The sequence below is a fragment of the Fistularia commersonii genome, chromosome 1, assembly GCF_037954325.1.
Source record: "Fistularia commersonii isolate RoL2024-O1a breed Wild chromosome 1, RoL_Fcom_v1.0, whole genome shotgun sequence".
In the NCBI taxonomy this organism is placed as follows: Eukaryota; Metazoa; Chordata; class Actinopteri; order Syngnathiformes; family Fistulariidae; genus Fistularia; species Fistularia commersonii.
The window spans coordinates 21515862-21539943 of NC_141284.1; the positions used below are offsets into that span (position 1 = coordinate 21515862).

Genomic DNA, 24082 nt, shown 5'->3' on the forward strand with positions numbered 1-24082 from the left:
CTGCCTGATGCTTAGGGTTCAGGGTTAGGGATTCGGATCAAAACAGCCGAGAGATGACTCGGAATGAATGAATGAATGTGAATGCAAAGACAGCAACCCTTCTTCTCTGTGTGTGTGTGTGTGTTTTGCACATACAAGTGTCTGGGCACTCCAGTGTTTGCAGGCACGTATGTCCGCGAGCCATTGTGGCCCCACTCTCTAATGGGCGCTTGTGCTGTGCGGTGGGTGATTGCGGCGCGGCCGCGTGTGCAGCCTGCATGTGCAGCCTGCGTGTCGTGGCAGAGGATTTAGCGAGTACGCCAGCTTGCAGCTGTTTGATTGTCAGCGAGTCGGAGCGGGGAGGGGGTGCAGATGTGGATGAGAATCAAAGAGATTATGAAATGACCTGAAATTGAACAAAGCAGTGAATTCCAACAGAGTATCACAGAAGTGGGTAATATTCCGGGTTTGGACGGTTCAAGGTATTTCCGATGAGGCAGAAGGGATTTGTCGTGTGTTGTGTTACTTTTATTTTTTACGGTGCGAGATGCTCGCGGGCTAAAGTGTGACCGGAGCAGTTTGCGCCTCGACTCAATGGCTGCCTCTGATTAACATCTGAACAGAGCAGGAGTTGGCCAACCAGAAAACCGCTCTGGCTATTTAGCGTAATTGTGGCATTGCTTAAGTCTCACTTTGCTTAATTAGAATAAGAAATCATGCCGCCTCGTTGTTTTTCGAAGGGCCCTCCATCCACACTCCTGAGCAGGTGGGATTGTGAGATGGCGTGAAAAAAAACACAAAGGGCCTGATTGCTGCACAAGAGATTGCGGCGAGTTGAAAAGGAACGTGTTGCTCTTCTGGGAGTCAGAACGAAAAAAAGCAACAATTCGCAAGAAAGGCAAACTTAACAAATTGTCGCTTACGAGTCAGCCCCGTTATTAATGAGAAACACTCGCCGACACAGAAAAACAGGGATGGACGCCAAACGTATGCGATGAGAAAACCACCATTTCTTCCCTGTGCTCCACTGCCTCTGGGCTTGCGTGTTTCTGTGTGTGTGTGTGTGTGTGTGTGTGTGTGTGTTTAACTCTATTAGTAGGTATCACAGCTGGTAAACCTTTCCATTTGACCGAATCACTGGATGTGACGTGCCTGGTTCAGACAGGTCACGCAGTTTTATTTAATAAGACGAAATGTATGTAATTCAGCGCGAGAACCTGGCACTACACATGTGATTTGTTTGTGAAGGATGTACAGTGTGTGTGCTGCCGATGGCGTGATGGCAACATTGTTGTGTGTTTAAGTGAGATAATGAAACGCCGACGAGGGGAGACACTGTAGGGTGGGATTGGGGAGTTGGGGGGGGGGGGGGTCTTCTCTATATGTTATTGAGTTGTTGTCCCCAACAAAGTACACAGAGTTTTATGCTATGCCCCATATTGTCTTGCGAGGAGACGCCTCGCTCCCAAACCACTAGCATTTTTATAAAAAACAGCTAAGCAAAAGCAAATCATATCAATATAAAGATCGTCTCTGAATGGACATTTCTATTTAAATCAATCACGGAAAAAAACAATCAATAGCAACCGAAAAAGAGTATTCAACACAAAAATATATTAAATTTCATAGAGTTTCATTATTAATACTGGGATTCGTGATGGATGAATATCCATCCGTCTATCCATCCATCGTCTGCCACTTATCCTGCACTCAGGGTCGCGGGGGATGCTGGAACCTAGGATGAATATAAAATGTGGAAAGTATTTTTTTTTTTTTTTTTTTATCAACCATGAAATAACGTCTGCTTTTGGCCATAAGATAAACTCTGCGCCTTTCCTCTGCTTCAAATCTAATAACAGATAAAAATGAGATATAAGATGAATAACATATTCACAGTTTTGAGAATGAATGTCATGCATCCCGGCTCCTCCTAGTGTGTCAAAACGTTGCTGAGCAAGCCGCTGGTGGATGGCGGCCTACTGCATCATGGTTCATCCATGATGAGTTAATTGCAGAGAACAAATTTCCCCATTAGGGATTAATAAAGGATAAATGATCAGTTTTAAGATATTACTTTAACATTTTTTTTACTAAGCCGCTTTGTATGGCAGGGCTTACTATGAACTGCACGTGTATTGTTTGCATTAGTTAGACAAATAAATGTCAATTGAAACACTTTGATAATGTGTGAAATAAAGAAAAGGAAATGATCAATTCAAGGACACTTACATTTGAAACTACATTTCTGTAAAAACTTAAAGTAAATGCTGTATTTGCATGTTATTATAACACAAGTGTGTGTACAGTATGTTCCATAACCAACTCATTGAATTTGTGATGTGCAGATCTTGAAATATTTTTGTATCATTGTTATTAACATTATTATCTCAGACAATTAATTTATATTGGAAGTAATAAGCCTTCCTATTGAAGACTGATATGAGCAAAAACAGAGAAGATAGAAAGCAAGAGTTGAACTGAATTAGAGGAGTGAGGCTACATAACGTGGGTCCACTTCCTCTTCTTCATGCTCTGGCACTCCATCCATGCTAAGAGTGGTCGGGCTAAGCCACTCTTGCCCTACATACAGCCTAAACAGCAGATTACTGACTGTCCCTCTTAATCCCATGCACCAGGGCATGTGCCACTGTCACCATGCACCAACCCCGCCGCTGCCACCACCGCCCGCCGCAGCGCCTGCTGTTCAGTTAGCTTTGCATCCCCATTACCCGAGATCTCTTTACTCTGGTCGCTGTTGACGGGAAGCCGAGGCATTAAAGTGTGATTCTCTCGGAATTTATTTATCTATCTCTCTCGCCGACCTTCGGAGGCCCCTCTCACCCACCTCCCTCCCCCCCCTCGCTCGCCCTCTCCCATAGTTAACCTCATCATGACCACCTGGCATGGGACAGCTTCCTCTGGTCCTTCAGCCTCACCTAAACCACCAGTCCTTGAGATTAGGGTTAATCTGGACCTTGTGTCATCCTGTATCTATCCACCACCCCCACAGCCCATTCTTTCCTCCCTCCCTTCCTCCCTCCTCCTTACCAAAGAGGCTTTGGTTTAAAATCCTTTATTGTGAACCCCCGCTCCCCTTGCAGTGTCTTTCTGCCTGCTGCCAACTGCAACTTTTCCTCCTGCGCCAGATCCTCCGCCAATCCTTTAACAGATACTGGTAGAACCTGTCCCCAATCTTTGGTGTTGAGGAGATGTGAGGAAAGGATGCATTTCATTGTCTTTCTTTCTTTCTTTCTTTCTTTCTTTCTTTCTTTCTTTCTTTTTTTCTTCCAATATATTTAGAAGCCCAAACCGCATTTTTGCAAATACGCTTTGGTGAAATAAAAATGTGGGTTACACGAGCGCACGGCGACACACGTCTGTATCTGGTGAGCGTGCATACTGTATCCGGGCTCGCTATAATGGAATGTGCGCAGTGGTGTAATTGTGCTCTTGTGCATGTTTTGTGCACGCCCGTGATTATTTGAGAGCGCTTTATACGGCCAAGAGATTTAGATGAGAGAATTCATCTTCCACTCTGCTGTCCCGATCACCCCAGCCTCCCCCCATGTGCATTTAACCAGCTGTGCTATACCCGTCCCCTCACCCTGAGGACAAAGTGAAGGCACGGAGGCCCGAGTTAGACGAGGAGACTTCACAATAGTGCAGACAGCAAAGATGCATAGAAAATGGAGACACAAAAAAGGGGGGAAAAGATACAAAGTGCTAAAGCCCCTTTTCATTTTTTTGTCTCAGGAAATAAATGGCATATTCTCCCTCAAGCAAAGTCTCCTTTCTTGTGTTGAAAAGCCAGGAAAAAGCACTTGGCGGGGGCCAGAAACTGGTAGAATTGAGAGTGAGAGGTAGGGAGGCAGGGAGATATGTAGGCCAGAAATAGTCCCATTGTGAGGAGCCGAGTAAGACCCCTGAGCGCAAGAACCTGCCGGAGCAGGAAAATCCCACAGAAGATCAGTTGGATGGAACACAAGGGGCTAAGCGTGGAGATCCCGGTGTAATCTATGGCTACCAGGTTGTTGTTAAAAGTCTCACACACACAAACACACACACACACACACACACACACACACACACACACACACACACACACACAACGTGACTCCCGGTCGTATCAGACACACAATGAACGGACCCGTAATTCAAACATTCATCATTGCAGCCTCATGGAGATGTTGCTCGTGCAGCAGACTGAATGTGCACGCCGACGGCCTTCTCAAGGGGGTCGGCGTGCACGTGAGAGTCAGGGAGGAGGAAAGGCGAGGGCAACCTGCACGGCGAGAAGAGCTGATCAGCAGGCGGGTTGGAGAGAGAGCGAGAGCGACGGAAATAAGTTAGAAATTGAGGAGAGAAGCAAGGAATGCGCAAAGTGAGACAGTGAGAGACAAAGATATACTGCTGTCAGGTGATAAACCACGGTCAGAGGAGGAAGATCTACCTTCACTTCCTCTTCTGTTACAATTATATGAAAAATAATTACCCCCCTACATAAAAAGAATTAAAAAAAAAAAAGAATTGTCACATTACACCGCCTTGAATTTCAATTCTGGATTCCTCTGAGACAGAATGATCATCCTGGTGCAGTTCAGGAAAATCTCATTAGCCGCAGTGATATTGTCTACATTCACATGTCAGCATCTCTGTTTAGGAGGTGGAATGAAATAAATGAACAATCATCGAAAATAAAAGACGATGGAAAAGAAGAGGAAGTCACACTCTGAATACAGTTCCACCTTCTTTACCGGGAGCCTTTTAAAGACGCACCTCCGGTCCAAACAGAATGCTGGATGCCAACTCGTGCAGACCTAACCGGGTTACAAACGTACTGTGGTCCAGTGGTTTAGTCACGCTTATTGCTGAAAATTACAAGGCTACAAAATTGATTTACCTTATTCCTTTAGTCGACGGCGATCACAAAGATGGCCCGTTATTACGGCGGGGCCGCGAGTGTTATCGCACGTGTTAATCAGGAAATATGTGGGGCATGTATTTTAATTACATTATCTTTTTTTTTTAAAGACAAAGGCCTTAAAAAAGCGCTCGTAGCGCTTCGCCAACACAGAGAGAGCAGCTGCAGCCGCATCAAACCCCGACTCGGAGCGGGCGCGTCGTTGTTGATGCTGACATTTGTGTTTCCATATTTTTTTGGGCGAATATATTACCGTTCAGTCATTTAACAGTACAGTACGGCCCATATTATATACACCATGTTTTCTTTGATACCATGTGCCCCAAAGCAAATCGCTCGTGTTCAAACAATAATATCTGAACATGAGAGAAATGGTGCAAAATGGGAAGTAGGTCACATAGCAATTTATTTGACAAAAGGGGATGGGGGTGGGGAACTAGGGCATGGCGTATGCAGAGGCAAGAGCGAAAGGGAAGGATTTTGGAAACACAGATCAGATCATGTGCGGTTGAGCGTCGTGCGCGTGTTTAAATGTGTCAGGTCCCGAAGTGAAGCCGCATCCCGCTCACACTTCACCGAGACGCAGGCGGGTCCGCGCAAGAGGGTAGGAATGTGTACGAGGCAATAAAATGGGATTGTGTTTTAGTGTCTGTTAAATTAAACACACACACACACACACACACACACACACATCAGAGGCTCCATTGCTCACTACAGTGAAACTGATATTAAGGTTACTGGACCATATCAGTACATCTGACGCGGAGTGTCAGCAGCATTGATCAGCTGTCAATGAGTGGCCCTGCCGCTCCCCTCCCTCAGCCCGCCAGACATATCAGTGGGCCACGTCTGCACTTCTTATATCTCCGCATGTAATTGAAAAAAAAAAACTAAAAGTAAAGAAAAAAAATTCCAAATAATGCGCTGTGACTGAATTAAATTCTGAAATTCTGACTGAGCATCATGACACAACAGCAGCGTCCCTTTTTCTCTTTCCTCTCCTGACCCACGGCTCAGAGCGCTGAACCTTCTTCAGATGCACACGTGTTTGTCTCCGGTTTCACTTGCCTACAAGTCACAACAGAATTCACGCAATGATTTTATTCATTGCTGATTTGTAGCCTACATAAAGCACATCCTGGTTGAAGGTGCAGAGGTTTGCAATAAGACAGAGGGTGTCATTTTTATCTGTTCTAAAATAAATATCCACAATTAATCCGTGTGTCGCACGGGACGCGCTCCTCCGAAAGTGTCACAACACACAAAAAAATGATATGATCAAAATATATATTTTGATAACAGCCCCTCACTAAATGAATAGGTTTTTAAATATCAAACTCAATGTTCTAAATGAATAACCTTGAAAACAAGCTCCGGTGGAGTGTTACGTGGACGTATATTTATGTGTGTGTCTCCACTCGGCAGCGTCTCGACAATCTGTGCAGAGTGCGCCGAGGATCTGCAAAGCCACATTAACACATGAGCAAGGCTCTGGAGCACCAGTCTTTTCTAATGACTCGATAATCCGACCCAAATGTCGCCTGCTTGCTAATCTCTCCATCGGATTACCAAACTAGGGACGAGCACCGTCTATTTGTCTCGACCTGTCTCTCTGTCTCCCTGTCTGTCTGGCTGTTCCGGCGTGTCTCTCTTGCTACCGTCTCGCTTCTCCTCCTTGTGTTTCTCCATAGGGTGAAAACTCCCCACTCGCCTGGCTTCCCAATCCCAGCTGCCTGCTGGTCGGGCTGGAGGCGCCGTGCGTTCGGCTGCTCTCATCCTCGCGCGTACGTCTTTGACATGGAAGACAGCAAGGAGGAAAAATGCAAAATGCAGAACCTGTCCGTCTTCATAATGAAACGCACAACAATGTATATGTGTAGACATACATGCTCTGATTGAATTTTACATCCAGAAATTATAATATATTTGAATAAACGCACAATCAAAAATTAAAAAAAAAGGGGGTGTTAATTGGTGTCTCTTTTCAAATTTGATTCCTCACTGAATTCCTCAGAGTCGCCTGCAATCTTACAATGTCCTTTACGTGACGAAATCTAAATTAAGATTCCATATATTTACTTAAAATCGGGCTGCTTTTTTTTGCCTTCTGGGCCCCGACAAAATGTCTTTTTGATTTTAGTGAAAGCACTCCACTTCTGCTCGAGAGTGTGTGTGTGTGTGTGTGTGTGTACCATGCGATATCTGCGCTGTGTTTGCGGAGACGCGTCTCTGACGAATACACTGCGGCTCAAACCTCAGCCGACAGCTTGCAAGAACTTTTGACATTTAGCTTATCAAAAAGTGCCGGACTCGACCGATGCTGAGGGGACGAGTCCCGGATCATCTCCGGTCGACGCAGCTCCACAGACAGGACCAGACACTGATTCGGGTTCAAGTGAAAAATAAGAAATGAAAGTCTGGGACTTTTCATCCCATCGCGATATCAAAATAGATATTTTATACTTTTGCTAAAGATCAAAGCGTGTGAGGCGCGTGTCAAATCGCTGCCGAGGCGTCTCTTTAGCCTCCGTGTTTTGGTAATGCCTGGTAAATGTCACACCTCCGGCAGCGACTGCAAACCGCACGCTTCCAACATTGGGCCAGAATTTGCAGCTGCAGCAATAAAGATAAACCTTCTACACTGGTATCATTCCGATCGGCTTGTGGTTGTTTCTGAAAACATCCAAGGAACATGGATACACTTATGGCTGAAGATAACGATGGAACCGGTAATTCATCAAGGGTCTACCTGCGTAGGTCGTTGTGTTTTCTATGCAAAAATATTTTGAAATACAATATGATAGCTACGAGCAGGAGTACTGGGATGAGCTAAGTGGTGTAGTGAGGCATGAGATGGCTGAGAGCAATGGAGGGCTTGAGGGAGCAGGAGATGGAAAAATGATGGGTGAAAAAAAAAAGTGGCGATTCGGGCCGCGGTATGTCCAGTGCTGTCAGCGGACGGGTGTGTGTTTGTATGAGAGCAAGAAGGGAGGGGGGGGGTTCTGCCGCTGTCCATTTCCTGGGATCAGCTGATGGCTGCGGATGATGGAGCAGAGAGGGGTCAAGGGTCAAAGCCTTGCATTGTCAGCCTCGCCCTGCTATCCCATGGGGGTGCCCCCCCCCCCTTCTCTCGGCTTCTGCCTCTTCCATCCATCCCTGCTGTCTGCTGCACATTTACATACATTTATCCACTCTGTGCATCACCGCGGACCGCCGGTTGAGAGGATGCATCCCACATATTACCGGCTGACTCCCGCTGCAGCTCGCACCGCTGCAGCCGAGGCGTTCGATGTGAAGCTGTCATGAAGGATTTTTAATTTCCTCCCTCTCGGGTGCATGATAGGTATGACACATGAGTGGGCTCTATATGTGAGTAACAATATATGTTGAGTACATGCACATCTGTCTGTGTGTGTGTGTGTGTGTGTGTGTGTGTGTGTGTGTGTGTGTGTGTGTGTTATGGAAGACAAGACAATCCTACCCCTGCATACTGGGCCTACACCCCCCCCCCACTAACACACACACACACACACACACACCTCCCCCACTTTGCCTGTGTAATCCCTGCCAGCTGGCCCCGATGGCTAATCCCTCTGCACTGATCAGATAGGCCACGCATCCAGTACGGGACAGGAGAGGGACAGGGGCAGATAGGGGCGGAACGCTCCGAGAGTGTGTCTGCATGCACGAGTGTGTGTATGGGGTGGGGGTGGTGTCGACCAGAAAGCATAAATTGAAGCCCGTGCCTTTGCCTCGGTGCAGTGTGTCTGTGTGTGAGCCAGTTGCCTGTTCCTCCTTGTCCGTCCATCCCTCCTCTCTTTCCTTCTCCTCCTTCTCCCTCGGATCCTCATACATATATACCTCCACGGTTCATATATGTATATTTTACACCTTGGGCTTTTTGTCTTCCTTTTTGGTTTTGTCCTGAACACATCCAAATGGATTTTTCTGATGTTGGTGACTGGGTTGAAATTAGCTGATTTTTTTTTTCGTTTTTGCTACCCTTCCTCCTATTCCCTTGACTGCATGCGTGACACCTGCCTGCCTGCCTCCCGTTCCTTCAGCCCCCTTGTACGCCATCCCACCACCCCCTGTGTGCCTACTCCCCTGATCTTCCCAACCCACAAGGACCTTCACAGGATGGAGCTGCGCAATCACAGCTACAACTACGGCAACAAGAAATAACAAAAAACCAGGACCAAGGACCAGAAGGAGGAAATACTCTGCAGCTCTGTTATTTTTTTTTTAAACCTCACCGTTAGGGAGGAAGGATCTTAAAAAAAAAAAAAAAAAAAAAAAAAATCCATTCTGTGCTTTGGTATTTTGTAGGCAAAAAGAGAGGAATCAAGCACAATGGTATAAAAGACAGGAATTGAAACGATTAAGATTGTCTTTTGGATTTGATGGCAAAAGAGCTAAATTATGTTTGTGATTGGTGCCATTTATCAGCTTCCACTGATAATAAACGGCTGAATTGTGCAGGTAGTTCTTAATCAGGACATCGACTGTTGTTATTTTTGATCCTGTTTTTCATTCTGTACATGGCTGTAGTTGCATGCACAGAGTGCAGAGAGAGAGAGAGAGAGAGGGAGAGAGAGAGAGAAAACAGTAGAGATGGAGAGTAGGAGGGAGGGAGGGTAAGCGGGACATAACGACATAGCTTTACCAACTGTAATGAAGACCTCCTTGGTCTGATAAAACATGCCAAGCCTCCTGACCGAGAACGTCGGACTCACTGCCATGCTGAGGATAGAGGATAGCCGTGCATCGCAGTGTGTACTCATAAATACCCGGTCGCCATCCTTTGTTTTGCTCTGAGGGTAAGATGGTCTGCAGGAATGGTAGCGATCAGGTAGCCGGGCTGCTGTCTTTATGGTGCAACAAAGGTAGCTTTTGCTTGCTTGCTCTATCTCACTCCCTGTTTCTCTGTTATTCTCTATCTGCCATGCCTTCTAATGATGTGTGTATCCTGAATGCCTTAAAAGTGTGGATGCTGACGTGAGGATCGCCAGACGTATATTTTTATGTGTTCACGTTTCGTTGGCGGAACCCCTCTCGTGCACACCCGAAGAACGCATGCATTCATTTATACACTCAATCTGATATGACATCCTTTTGGGTTTTTTTTTTCCCTCTTGTGTGTGTTTACTTGTGAATTGTCTATACAGAAAACTGTTTTCATTGCAAAACCAGGATGCATGTTGGTGGTGGGATTAGCATGTACTTTGACGTGTGAGGGGAATGCATATCCGCCTCTGTGTCCACAGGGAAGACGGATCACCGGTGGGAAAACAGGAATAAAAAGTCAAATATGGATGGACTGACAGCAAGTCAAATAGGAAGTGATTCTGACTAGCATGCATGATGAATTCTGAAGAGTCACACGCACATGTCCTACCATGGGTTGGTGGGAGGAGATAGGGGGAGGGGGAATTGCTAAAAGTAGGTTTGAGTAATGGGCGAGCGCGGTATTTGGAAATGGCCATTTTGGAAGTTTCGGTTTGAGCTCTTTGTGTTCACAGTGGACCTTGATTTAATTTCAATACAATTAAGGCACGCGGTGAATGCCAAGAGAGAAGCCACAGTCTTCGCTCACCTGAGAGGATAAACGTGTGCGTAGCCAGCAAGTGACGGCAAACATAACCACAGATGGACTCCGTTCACTCCGATCCCTGTAGATTAACAAGGAGTGACACGAATAGTCAAAGCCTGTTAGAGAATAGTGACACAACACTATTTCACATATGACCCAAACATCCAACATAATGTAGGTTTCCACTTTGTTTTTATTTTTTTTGATAATATCAGAAGTGGTAGAGCTGCAGGCAGCATACAACCATTGGCCCTCTGGATAAATGGACAGAGGGATCTCACCAGGGAGACTGACCATGCGGTGACAGAGGGCCACTTCAAAGGTCTGTGTGTTTGCGCTTGAACGTACACTCCCAAAAGTGAGAGGGGAAATGGTTAGAACCCCAAAAGAGGGGTACTGGTGTAAGGGAATGATAATTTCATTTTATCATCACAAACCCCCGGGCCCGGCATCATTGAAACGCGTGAAGTTTCAATTTGCTTCACTGAAATAATCGCGAACGCACCAAAAAACACCCGACTGTGTTTGTGAAATTGTGAATTTCCGTATCATATTTTAATGTTTTGGGTTTTTTTTTTCTGTCATGCGAAAAATCTCAATAAAGATGAGAGTTCATGGATCAAATTTCTGATTGTGCTGATGTGAGATTTGTGTTCGGAAAGTTTGAAAGAAAAATAAGTAAATTAAAAAAAAAAAAAGAGCACATCAGGTTATTTAAACAATGAGCCACAGTTTCCCTGCTTCCGTCTCTGAGCTGCATCCAATGGTTCTGGCAGTGTTTCGCTGCAGGCACTTTGGCAATGGAAATGAAGTTGACCTAAATTTATATATGCGAAAATAAAACAGTAGATTTCTGCAATTCTGCACGTACTTGTGGACGGTCTGCTAGAGTATGAACGTATGTGTATTATGTGTATATAGCCGTGTTTAATATTGGTGGAATGGGGATGGGGGAGAAAAATCCTGCAAAGCAAATCATAGATCCTACTTCAGTATGAAAACAGACAAATATTAAAGGGCATTTTCCTCCTGCAATACAGCTGAGCCGCAGCCAAGCAACGCCTCCTGATGTTTTGATTTCTTTATTGCCTGTCAGCCCCGTACAACCGTAGGGAGCAGAGGGCAAGTGTGCCGTATATATACATATATATACATATATATGTATGCTGAGACAGAGGTCATCAACTGTTTCCAGGCATCCCTGACGACACGTTGTGCATTTTCAAAATTCTCAATAGAAACAAGGGGGGGGGGGGGGGGGGTCATTCGCAAGAAGTCAATGATCCAGGACCCCTGGCAACAGAGAGCAGGTGATTGCATGTACGGCGCCCCACAAGATCCAAGCATTCATCATCATGACATATTATTATTCCCAAATAGCCTCATTTCCTAGCTGCTATTGCTCTCAGTTATGATGCAAAATAATGCTAATAAACTGATGACAGTTGTGGAATCATAAACCCTACATCTAGAGGGGATGGAGAGAAATATTAGATTGAAACAGATGAAATGTTTTCATCTCATTTCTACATAAACTGGGTACATTGGATGTGGACTTGAGTGCACACAAAGGGGCTCCGTGGTAACATGAATGGAACCGACAACCATTTCAGCGCCCTCAACATTTCAACGTTTCTAAACGCCCGGTGAAATATTCCACCTTCCAATCTTTAAAATGTATTTACGCATTTAATGGGCAGGCTTTGGAAACAAAACGCAGGAAGAGAAAAAGGAGTAACCTAATTTAGTCATGTAAATAGAGGTCGGGTCGGCGACATGGTGAAGCGTCACTAATGGAAGAAAGAGATGGATGCCTTATGATAATGAAGGGAAAATAAAGCAGAACCATGACCTTGCAGTGCAGAATGAACCCACAGACACCACGGTTGCGTGTATGTGTTTGTGTGAGATTGGCTAAATAATACATCTAATATATTCAATTTGTATTAAAAGCAATGTAGAATCCCATATGTATATATTTCATAAACTGTTTGTTATACACACGCACAAGGTCACATGGGTTTATTTTCTTTGTGCATATATAGCACTGATGAAGATGCTACACAATGAACTCACACAATTATCGAATGGAGGACATTTTCCCCTCACCAGACAGCGTCCAGCTTTGGGATGGCGATGCTGACCTGCCACCCTCATCCTTGCCCCTTTTTACACTTTCTCCCAACGGTCCCATTTCCCCTTTCTCCTTCAACGCCTCGATCGCTCCATCAGCCTCTGCCTCCCTCTTTACGGCTGTTCATTTGCATCCCGGGGATGGGGGGGGGCAATGTGGGGTCCCCGGAGACGCACAGATAAGGGTCACGGGAGATTCCCCGAAGGCAGTGTTTTCTACGCACCCACAGCACAGACATGACACCCTCCCCCTCCTGTCCTCCCGCCCTCCCCACACACCCAAGCCCACTGTCATGATTCTACTGTCTCATTTTTTGCAGACACCAGGAATGGCTCGACTGCCATAAACCGAATCCAAACCCGTGGATTTTTGGGCTCCTGGCTTTCAGGGTCCCAAGTCACATTGAAACAGGCCTAGCTTTTCAAACGGCAGCAGTTGGAGGGTGCTGCAGGAATGAAACGCTGTTCCTGGAACCACTTCACAAATCTGATAATTTTGTATTTCAAACTGATAACGTGAATAACTGTCCGTGGATTCACAGCGGAATGGGACAATCACACCCTCCCAAGCTTGCAAATTTGGAAAGTTAAAATAAATTTCTGCCAATTGATAATACTTCAATAATGCACTCGTTTTTCCTACAAGAGACCGACAAAGGTTCCACATGGGACCCTCGGACGAGTCTGGAAAAAAAGTAGTGGGTCTCTATCGCCATCTGGTGGTCATCACATTTACCACAGGTGTACTGATGACAGGAGAAAATGGCGGACTGCTGTTTGTCCCCTCTGAAAAACAAACAAAAAAATAAAAGGTGCAAAGACCTTTTGCGAAAAGCTGTTTTGCAAAATTTCATTCTGTCAAGCTCCATGTTAAATCTGCGTCACACGTTTACTTACCGGTTAGCAGTCTAGTTAAAGATCATTCAAGGAAAATTCACATGTATACACACGCACACAGGAGAAAACAGTCTAGACAATCCACATACACGAAAATAAAATATACAAAAAATTAAACAAATTATACTTAAATATCAACACTTAGAACTTATACATGCAAAGAGCGACAAAATGAAACAGATAATTAAACACGTCACTTTGTGGAGCATTTTTTATTATGCCACAAATAAAAGCCAGTAGTTTCAGAAAGAGAACCTTGCGTTGTTTTTTTTTCTCCTTTTGTTTTTTCCTCTTTTGTTTTAAACTCACCAACAAAGACATTCTGAAAATAGTCAAAGCTGATTGTGATTTCAGTTGGTTGAGCGGTCAATAATGGATGATGGTGGAAGTGACCGACGAGAACGTTTGGAAAAGCGTGGGGGGGGGGGGGGGGTTGCAGAAGTGACAACTGAAGATGGGACAAGGGGTGGACAGGCTGATGTGATGGGCAGCAGAAAAACATTCATCCATGGGGGGAGGGGGGACAGGTGAGAATGCACAGGTGTGCTGCTTTACAGTCAAACAAGGGGAATGCACACCAGTTCTGCTTAATATACCACATTTATTACTTTTGAACCGATTAATAGAAAGAGCGGGGGTATGCCACTCGCATCACTGTCTTTAGAAAAAGGGATATTCCAAAAAAAAAAAGAAAAAAAAAGGAAAGCAGCCCGTTGTAAAGATGAATTAACTTGTCAAAGGGAAAAGAAAGAGGGTAAATTCATAAGTTCACTGAAGACTGTTACTGGGCCCCATTTTTTAGACCTTAAAATTAGACACCGAACAAGGCTTATCACTGTCACCTTTCCACTGCTTTCAAACTCCAGACCCCATCCTGACTATATTCCTCCCCAGATCCTCACCACCCTGTCTTACCCACACAATCTGTCCAGCACATGCGGAAAACAAAACAGAGGGGTATTTTGAGCATCTGCAATCTTCTCCAAACAAAATGAGAACAAAAACACATGGCAAGATAGTGATTCTGCAGCAGGTTTAGCGAACACCCACATATGATGAAAATCCACAGATGAACAAACTCCACTGGGTCCTGGTTGAAGATTTGAGTATCCTCAGAAAACAGGTAGTGGTGGGTTTTACAAATAAAATGAGACAAACGGCCCATTTCTGACTTTAGGACATTGTTTTAAGCCAACACAACAAATATCTACTGGATTTGTGTGTTTGTGTGAGAATTATAGACTTGCTTTTGGACCATAAGAACAAAAGAAAAAAGATGATCCTTTGTTTAAAAAGGAAAAAAGCAGCATACAAGGGGAAAAGCATATGTAGTGGAATGGGGTTGGGCAAAAAAAAAAAGAAAAAAAAAATTCACCTAAAGGATGCTATCATTTAGTTGTAGTCCTATGAATAATCGTTTCCTTTTCTTTTTACTACAAGTTCGAAGTAAGTCTTTAAAGTCAAAAGAAAGAGTCTTCATTTAGTTTTTTTGTCCGTGGTTAATTCCTCACCCCTATTAGAATTTCTTAGAGATCTGGATGTAATGATGCAATGGGGTGGACAGGCGTTAAGGAGGCCATTGCAGTCTTTTGACAAAAAGCCCCAACTGTTACTTGATTCGTCCTTGGCGCTCCTGAAACACAATCAGAGGGAGGAAATTAGACACAACACTTAGCTAAAACTTGCACATTACAATTAACCAGGATGAGGCTAAGTGTCCTGCTCCATTGATTTAGAGAGCCAGAAGTTCACATGCCATGACAGCATTGGACGTTTGGTGCATCATGTACAGGGCAGATTGGTGAATGCCGATCTCTGCGACAAACAACCCACGCTTGACGTGAACACATTACAAGCTATAAATGCGGCTCATTCTGATACCAGTGTCTGAGAATCCTCTGATGCCGGCTTCAAATATGAGTTGCGTAGGCATGCAAGTTATGCAACAATGTCATAATATACTAACCCTGAAATAGGATTACGTAAATTTAAATTTAGCTACCTGTCTTATCTGACTAATTGAACAGGAAGTGTGTTTTTTTGAATTCTGAAAATATAGTCTAACTCTACACAGGAGGGTAACAATTTTTCCCCTGACAGCGAAGAAAAATCATTTGGGTCATACAGAATTCATGTTGGCTATATTCAAGTACATTTCAGCCAATACAAGCTATAGGTCAGTAGGCAATGTCTAATGTAGACACTACAAAGTTAGACGGCCAGCATTCCCTTTATGTGCTCATATTTAACATAGTGTGCAACCTGTGCTGTCATAAATGATGCAATCACACATAAATAGTTCTTGAAATTCTACAAAGCACTTAAAGAACACCCATGCATATGTGGAAATTTCATCTTCACCTTAGAAAAATTGATAATTTGTCTAAAAAGCTCTAGTGTATTTGAGTAAAAATACCTTGGTATTGAAATGTCTAAAGCTTTCATGACTTAATATGAACACCACCATCTCCTCCTGTGACCTTAGCCAAGGAAAATTACCTGAATCCTGTAATGACTCCTGTTACTTGGGTTGCTGGGATATGGCTCATTGCCTTGGACCTCCACCTGTTTAAATAAAAGAGTGAAAACTGAAGGCAATGGCATCAATTTCATTTCTAAAAAAGCTCACCTGAGCTTGAATCTTATCTCCAAAAAATCTGATCAAAGGTTATATCAAAATATAGCAGCAAAAAAAGCCCCTTAAACCTACCAGGCTAACAGCTGCAATATCCTAAATCAGATGAAACCAATAACCTTATATGGACAAGTCAATTTTCCAATAAGAAAATTCACACCAATTATCTCTTATTACTATAGAATTATTCTGCTTGCATGACAGCTACATGCGTTTGATTCATTTGCTGTCATCCCGAGCATGGAAACAAAAGCAAAAATCTATGCCATATTAACTAATTTTCTTTTTAAAAGATACCTGTCGACTAATTTACATTTAGCAGCAGCACAATTTGTAGCAACAACTTTCTTTTACAGGGCAAAATGTTAGTCAAACAAATGGATGGACAAGTCTACTGGGAGCTGTCGTGTTGACTGGTAGGAAAGCTTAAGAGTAAAATATGCATGTCAATCACCTTAGTTATCATCCAGACCATAAGGAAACCCATATACCCAAACAAACGGCATGGGAATGTCTTGAATACAATGAATTGCTTCACATTACAGAGGGATGTGCTGCCTTCAATGAGCCCAAGAGTGTATGATGCACACATCCCACAACATCACTTAGAAGCATGTTGTCTCATCTAGCTCCTAGCAATAGAAAGCATTTCATAACTTGCAACAGGTAATGCAGTGAGCCTCTTGGACGAAGTGTGGGTCAAATACAAAGCTGAGCAACAGCTACTGCACTTATGCTTGATAAACAAAACACACCCAAGTTTGTAACCAGACCAAGTCTACCTCTTCAAAAAGGTTTGACTAGTGTGCAAATGCTGCATTCACACATTCACCAGAAAACCAGGTACAAAGCAGAAACAGACAGGTTTGAAAAGGTGCTGAAAATTGAGAAAATAAGTTTACAGAAAATTAAAACCTTGTTCCTCTGACAAGTCATATAAAATACTGTATTGTTGAAGGCAATTTCCTGATAGCGTTTAAAACCAACAACTTGTCTTGGCATGACATTTAAACATATCACTCTGAGGTAGAATAATCACATTGCTTGTATGACAGTACAGAAACAAAAAAAACAATAGTTGAGTCCAGTTGTGTGCTATTGATGCTAATGTTGTGTCCCCACCCAAAAATTTTAGAGGTTCACATGTATCCACTGACAAAGATGTCCATTGCATGTTATATTTGACTTCATGTGAAAAAGAACAAACTATTCTATCACCACTTTCTGCACCTCCAAAAATAGTGAAGCAAAAAAAAAAAAAAAAAAAAAAAACAGAATGGAAAAAAAATTGCAACATAAGCTTCTATATACAATCCCAGTTTCAATTCAGATATGAACTCAAGGAGATTGATTTCTAAATTGAAATACAATTAGTATAGGTGGGGACAAAACCAAAAACCAAAAACTCAAAGTTGTAAATGCACAAACCTCTGGGGTTGCAACAGTAGACAAAACACTAAGTGAATACCCCCTCTTTTTAAAAACCAGGTGGATATTTGATTAAACAAGGAACTGTTCCTCCATGAATAATGCGTGACTTGTTTTTATAATGAAAAAAGTGACCCCTTAAAACAGCTGGAACTTACCCTCAGATAAAAGAAAAATATTACATTTATTAATATGGTACAACTAGAAAATTAAATGATTTGCAGGCTAAATGGCTGCAGCATGCCTAACTGAGGATGAACCTGTGATATGTACTGGGCTATTGGGCAACGCAAACAAATATTACAATATATTTAGAGGAAGTCGATCTGACATGATCTGGAAAAAGGTAGCTGATTCAACAGTGTTTGCATTTCTCCTGCAACAAAAACAAACAATGATGGCACTTTTTACTGCTTTGGCTCAGAGTGAGCAACTATGGACGATGCTTAAATGCCCCAGGTTTGCACTTCAATGTTTCTTGTACTAGTGGTATTCCTATTTAGCTAGTGTCAGGTCTTGTGAGAAACTGAGTGAACGCCTCAACTGTGGATGTTCATGCATTTTTCTTTTTGTTTCCAAAGTAACAAGCATAGCGAAGCTAATATTATCGTGCAAGGTTTAGTCAGACCATTTGTTTTATGGAGGATTTGAATTTAATTTCTTGGTTACCTTTTTAACACACTCTTCCTCCTCCTGACGCTTCTCATAATGAGAAAAGTCATCGAAGATAGAAGTGGTATGTTTATATCCAGCGATGATCTTAAGCACCTGCCTGGCCTTATCCAGTGGAACCTCTTGTGTGTCCCGAGAATTGGTCACTGGCTTGTTTTCGTTGTTCTCCAGTCGGATGTGTCTAAGCTGACTGTTAGGAACGTCCTTTACAAAGATCCAGCGCACATCAAAACGACCCTTCCACTTGTCCTGTGACCACACGCCAGCAGACGTGTTATAGTCCACGGGGGAGCGCATCTCCGCTACACCACAGAAGTGCCCACTTCCATTGACACTGAACAGAAGATAAAGTGGCCCTTTGCCCCCCAAAGAGCGATAGGCTGCATCAAGCCTCTTGTTACCATGCTCTGTGCTGCACCAAATGTTATACTTGATGGAGCGGTGGATGTCATCCTCGGAGTAGCTCTTGATAATAAACACCCGGCCCTGTTTGGGGTTCCAGTCAAAGTCCTTGGGGTTGTAATTGTTGACCATACGCAACTTCTCTAAGACTGGATGAGGCTCAGATGCAACCCCGGGAACCACTCCCACACCAGAAGAAGTGGGAGGTGACTGGCCCATTCCACTTCCACTTGCATCCCCAAATCCATTGGCTCGGTTCCGTGGAGGAACCCAGCGAGTCGGCTGGGAAGACTGTTGTTGGCTTGGGGGAGGACCCTGGGAGAGAGTAGGCTGGGGCATCTGAGCCATACCAGATTGCCCACTAGGTGGAATCTGATGCTGCCCCATCTGGGAGACAGGGGGTACCAGCTGTCCATTGCTGAGGGGCATTTGTGGGTTCCCAACAGCAGTAGCTCCAGGCTGTGGAGAAGCCTGATTGGGTGGTTGCCCATTGCTGGGAATAGGGGGCACCTGCTGAGGTGTGGCAGCCTTAGGCATAGTACCCTTGTTGTCCCAAGTGCCGATGTCCATGTTATGTTTAATGGGCGGAGGTGGCAAATTGGCACCAGCCATGCCACCCTTGGTTTTCAGCTTCGGTTGAGGCTTAGCTGGCTTGCTGGCAATGTCCGCCCAGGAGGCAGGCTTGGCAGGGGCAATTGAGACAGGAGGCATGCTTGGGGGTCCAACAGATGATACAGGTCCAAGAGGACCCCCACCAGGTAATCCAGAGCCAACCACCTTAGGAGTCATGTCCCCATTACCCCCAGGAGCAGCACCACCAATCTTGAGCCCTGCCATAGCCTGGTCAAGGCTGTTCATACCAGGTGCCTTGTTAAGGGGTTCGTTGGCAGCAGGTGCAAATGGAGACTGTCCGTCAATCATGGCACCCCCAAGTGAACTGGGTGCATAAGCATAACTGCTGCTGTAGCCAGAGCTCTGCGGTGTCCCCGACTGTCCCTGAGAGCTGCTACTGCCCCATGCTGAGAAGTCGATGCCACTTGGGAAGAAGTTGAAGCCATGCTGGCCCAGGAACGGGTTGCTTCCCAGTGGACCTGGCCCACCAAACATAGCGTCTGGGATGTAGTGGGGCTCCCCATTGCTTAGCTGTCCATAGGAGGCCAGGTAAGGCATTGGAGGGTCCCCACCTGTGGACCATGCTGCCTCATTTAGGGAGTAGGAAAATCCTATGGAGGGGCTGTAGTAGCTGGGCATGTACGAATCCGACATGGCCGTATAGGCATTGCTCTAGAGGGGAGGGAAAAAAAAATCATTAGAAAATCTTATGTGATAACAATCTTTATAGGTTATTTTCTTAAGTTAAAAACAATACAGCCATTAATATAGTTTGGGAAATAAAAATTCACAGCATTCAAAAGTGAAAAAAAAATTCAACAGTCCTTATAGCTTCACTTCTTGACAATCAAAAAACTATACCGAATAGTATTGGAAAGGATAGGTCTTGGACAATGGGATTCTGTACTCTTTTTAGTGTAGGAAAATAGCTACTTCCATTCACTTTCTGTACAGTTCACTTGAGTGTTTGAAAAACACTACTGCAATCAAGAAGACTGCATCTACTAGACAGCAAAGAAAAACACTATTCAAGTCCAGTGGAAAAAAAGTTACAGAAAAGGCCAAGTAAATTCATTTGGCAGACAAGAACAACAATAGGCCCTAAGACCACTGAAGCAGAGCTTCTCTATTATGTATTTTAGTCTTTTGGAGGGAAACGTCTCAAAATCCAGCTATGTCTATGAAACATGAAAGAGCACTAGAATATACACACTTCATAGATTAAATCAATCAATGTCAGTGACTTGCTGTACAAACAAATTTTCTGCTAATGTCAGTTAATAATTCACATATCATGGTCAAAGCTTTTATAATTGACCTGGGTCACTGCTCTTGTGAATTTATGAGTGACTGTTCAACATGTTTATTTTCAATCTAAGAGATTTTTAAAAACAAACATCCAAACCAGAAAGTACAAGTCTAGTCAAAAATTTACTTTCAGCACAACATCCATCACTTTGTGTGAATATTCAAACAAAGAAATTGTTATCCACTGGTGCAATTTGCGATCGCTTCCTGAAAACCAACAGGCGGCACTAATTAATCTTACCTGTCTGGCCTGAGTATTCAGGTAAGGCTCGAATTCATCATCATTCAAAGTATCCTTTTGGGTCACAGCTCCGTTTTGCACTGGAAGACAACAACACTGATGTAAACAGAGCATTGATTTGGAAACCATGTGAGTGGCGGGGGAAGGATTATCTGGGCATTCCTAATGGGTGTCACTGAATAATCCATTTTTACGAGAGTATACGCATCTAAATGTCAACATGTTTTCCATTACCCGAGTTCGTTGGGGAGTAATCGAAAATCCAAAAAAAACAAAATACGCTTGTCACAAATAAGGATCACTCAAGACACCTGAGAACCTGATATAAAATTATGCTACTTGTGTTACTTCAATAACAACAGCTAAGTTGTGACCGTGCCCAAAACTTTTACTTCGAATTCTTCCGTTCTACCTGACGGTCCGGGGTTTACGACGGGGGATTTCTAGACGGAAACACTTGTGATTAAAATGGTATTTCCTATTGTGGTCTGAGAAGTGCGGCGACGAGAACACGCAGGGGCCTTTTGGACACAGGAAAAGCATGTCGGAAGACGTGTCATTTTGGGTTAACTAAGCAACCAGCTAGCGTTAGCATGCATTGCTAGTTGGTTAGCCGCATGAAGTGGGCAGCGTCGAGATGTTAACGAGCGCCAAGACTCCTTTCACCATGACGAACTTGGCTAACATTAGCCGAATCAGCAAGCGTGCTAGGCTGGCACCTGTAGCAAAATACCGAGGGAGCGCTGTAACAGAACGGCGGACTTTTCTCGGAGAGAATGTTCATAATTCGGGTCGCACATTTGCCACTGCAATTAAAGACGTCAACAGTAACCCGAGAAATTGAGTTTGAATGTGTCTTATCGTACTGCCTTTGCTAGCAGTTAGCAAGGATTCTACGGTAGACTTAACAAGAGCTGTGTAAACGGTAATAAGGACCAGTGGGCTAGGGGTTAAGAGCAGCCTTGATGGGCATAATGTTTTAAATCCCAACGAGGAGGCACTCACAGTGATGTTTATAATGCTAACGCCGACGGGCCCGCCGGGGCAAACGGCTCCGCCGAGCAATCGCATCCGCGCACGCAAGATTCCGAAGCGCACCGCACGTAAAAGATCCGCATTCTATCCGTACGGCGCCATGGGGACAATGCTGGCCCTTACCTTTATTTCCTTGGCCTTTCGGTCTCTGGATTGGGTCCAGGTGATTCATGAAGGTTTGATTTATGAGAAGAGAGGAAGGGGAAAAAATAGATGAAGAGATATATTTTCAGCAGTCAGTTCCTTTAGCAGGTGGTCAGGCCTACTGAGCCACGGCCGTTGCCTCGGAGCTAAGCTATCCTCGCTAGCCGTCGCGATGCTGAGAAATTCGGCCCTCGTAAATGTTCAGAAAATACCTCTCTTTACCTGTTCAAGAAGGCTGCTGGCTGACATGTCTTTCCCCCCCGGAGCCTGTGTAAATGTATATACACCTAAATAAAAGCGGCAGGGCGTAAAATGTGTCTAGCTATTGAAGAGTTTCAGCCAAGCGCCCCCGTCTCCCTACAGAGCCTGGTCTCTACACAATGGCGGGCTGCAGTTTGCCTGACAGACTCCTCTCAACATGGCTGGGCGGCCTCGTCGACCCGCGGAGGGATTTATGCTTTGGCGGACACACGCCCCCCAACGGCGCGGAGGAGCGACTCACGGCCAGGCGCCGGCCGACGCGCCCACCCTGCCGCCCGTTGGACTCCTTAAAGTGTCTTGGCTGCGGCTCGACGGTGAACATTTCACAACGTCCATCATCGATTGTTTCGTCTCAGCATTGCGATTCCAAGCGAGTAGCGAGCTGTTTATTCTGCCCTGAGCTGAATTAACCGTTCCCCCGCAGGTAAAAGCCGCCACTCTAAAGCACACAAACACCACCTGAGCAGTCTGTCAGCTCAAACACTGACTTGGAATTAGAAAGAGAGAAATGTGAAATGAAAAATAATCAAATAATTTTTTTGAGGGCCCATTTTAAATCAGTTGTGTCCTCATAGGGGGGCATGCTCCACCTTCCCTTTGTGACTTCACAGCTAACCGTCTAGCTTGATTTTTTTGGCTAGATAGCCATCAAGCTAGCTAAATTAATATATGTTATCAATTCCCAAGTGGAAATTAAATTGTCAAAGCAGCCAAGTATCTCAAAAATGCAATAAAGCGGGAAAAATGTAAAGACAAAAGCAAGACAATTGCTTTGGCTCACTTGTTCTGTGCTTGGGAATTTGTACTTGTTGGAAACAATTCAGAGAAGGTTTCCAAATTTAATTTTGATGATTTTAACGATAATGTCAGCTATCCATCATGACCTGTCCCTCTCATGACCTGTACCACTCACTGCAGTTTATCCCAGCTGACATTGTGCAGGTGGCGGGATTCACTGTGGACTGGGGCCCCAGATAGCATCACACAACCATTCATCCTCATTCATGTCACATTGAGACGTACTATTCACATGTCTTGACAATTTAGCCTCTCCAATGAACCTCCTGCATGTTTTTGGACCGCGGGAAGAAACCAGAGAACCTGGCCAAAACACATGCAGACACAGGACAACATGTAGGTCCCACACGGAAAGGAATCGAACCGGAGACGGTCTTGCTTTGAAGCACTAACCACAGCTACACCGCCATATCGTGCTAATGTTATATATGACGTTGCAAATGAGAAGGGGTGAGAAATGTCACGAGATGTCATGAAGGAATGGAGTGGGGAGCTGGAACTGTGTCTACGAGGTCTATTTTTGTGGCGTAATCGGGTCAAGGATAAGCTGGTGTACGGATCACCAGTCTGTTCAGGCAGACCCAGACTTTATGCACCATCAAACTTTCACAGCGAGCTTTAGAGCCATTCGAACTACAGCAAGTGCTCTTCAGTGAGAGCGGAGGAATATCATGGGATTTTTGGGTTGCAGATTATGGAATCGGCTCATGAGAACATTGGGATAGCTACTGTATTTAGGCAGGCAGTCACAACAGGCATGCTGGGAAACAAAGTCAGCAGGAAAACCCCCTTTTTTTTCCCTGGATGTCACATCAAATAGCAACAGATTTATGGATGAATGTGACAGAGGTTTTGCAATAATGGTGTGGCCCGTTAATCTAAATTTTGATTTTTTTTTCCTTTTCTAAAATCCTGTTCACTTTGTACCAAACTGCATATCATCAGTGTAACAGGCTGTATATTTACTTTCTTATTGCTGGATCACCAAACTCTCCACCTCCTATCAAAAACACCTTTTAATGG

The 24082-nt window shown here is 44.3% G+C and overlaps 1 protein-coding gene across 1 annotated transcript; it reads right to left on the reverse strand.

Moving 5' to 3' along the window:
• Nucleotides 1-13720: 13720 nt before the first annotated feature.
• ythdf2 (YTH N6-methyladenosine RNA binding protein F2) lies at nt 13721-22394 on the reverse strand. The gene is made up of 6 exons (XM_086154575.1): nt 22223-22394; nt 21980-22004; nt 20822-20901; nt 18256-19944; nt 16023-16088; nt 13721-15156 (listed from the first exon to the last, which is right to left on the reverse strand). Exons 1-6 carry the CDS (start codon nt 22247-22249, stop codon nt 15133-15135), a joined length of 1911 nt encoding a protein of 636 aa, XP_086010701.1. The 5' UTR covers nt 22250-22394; the 3' UTR covers nt 13721-15132.
• Nucleotides 22395-24082: the final 1688 nt, after the last annotated feature.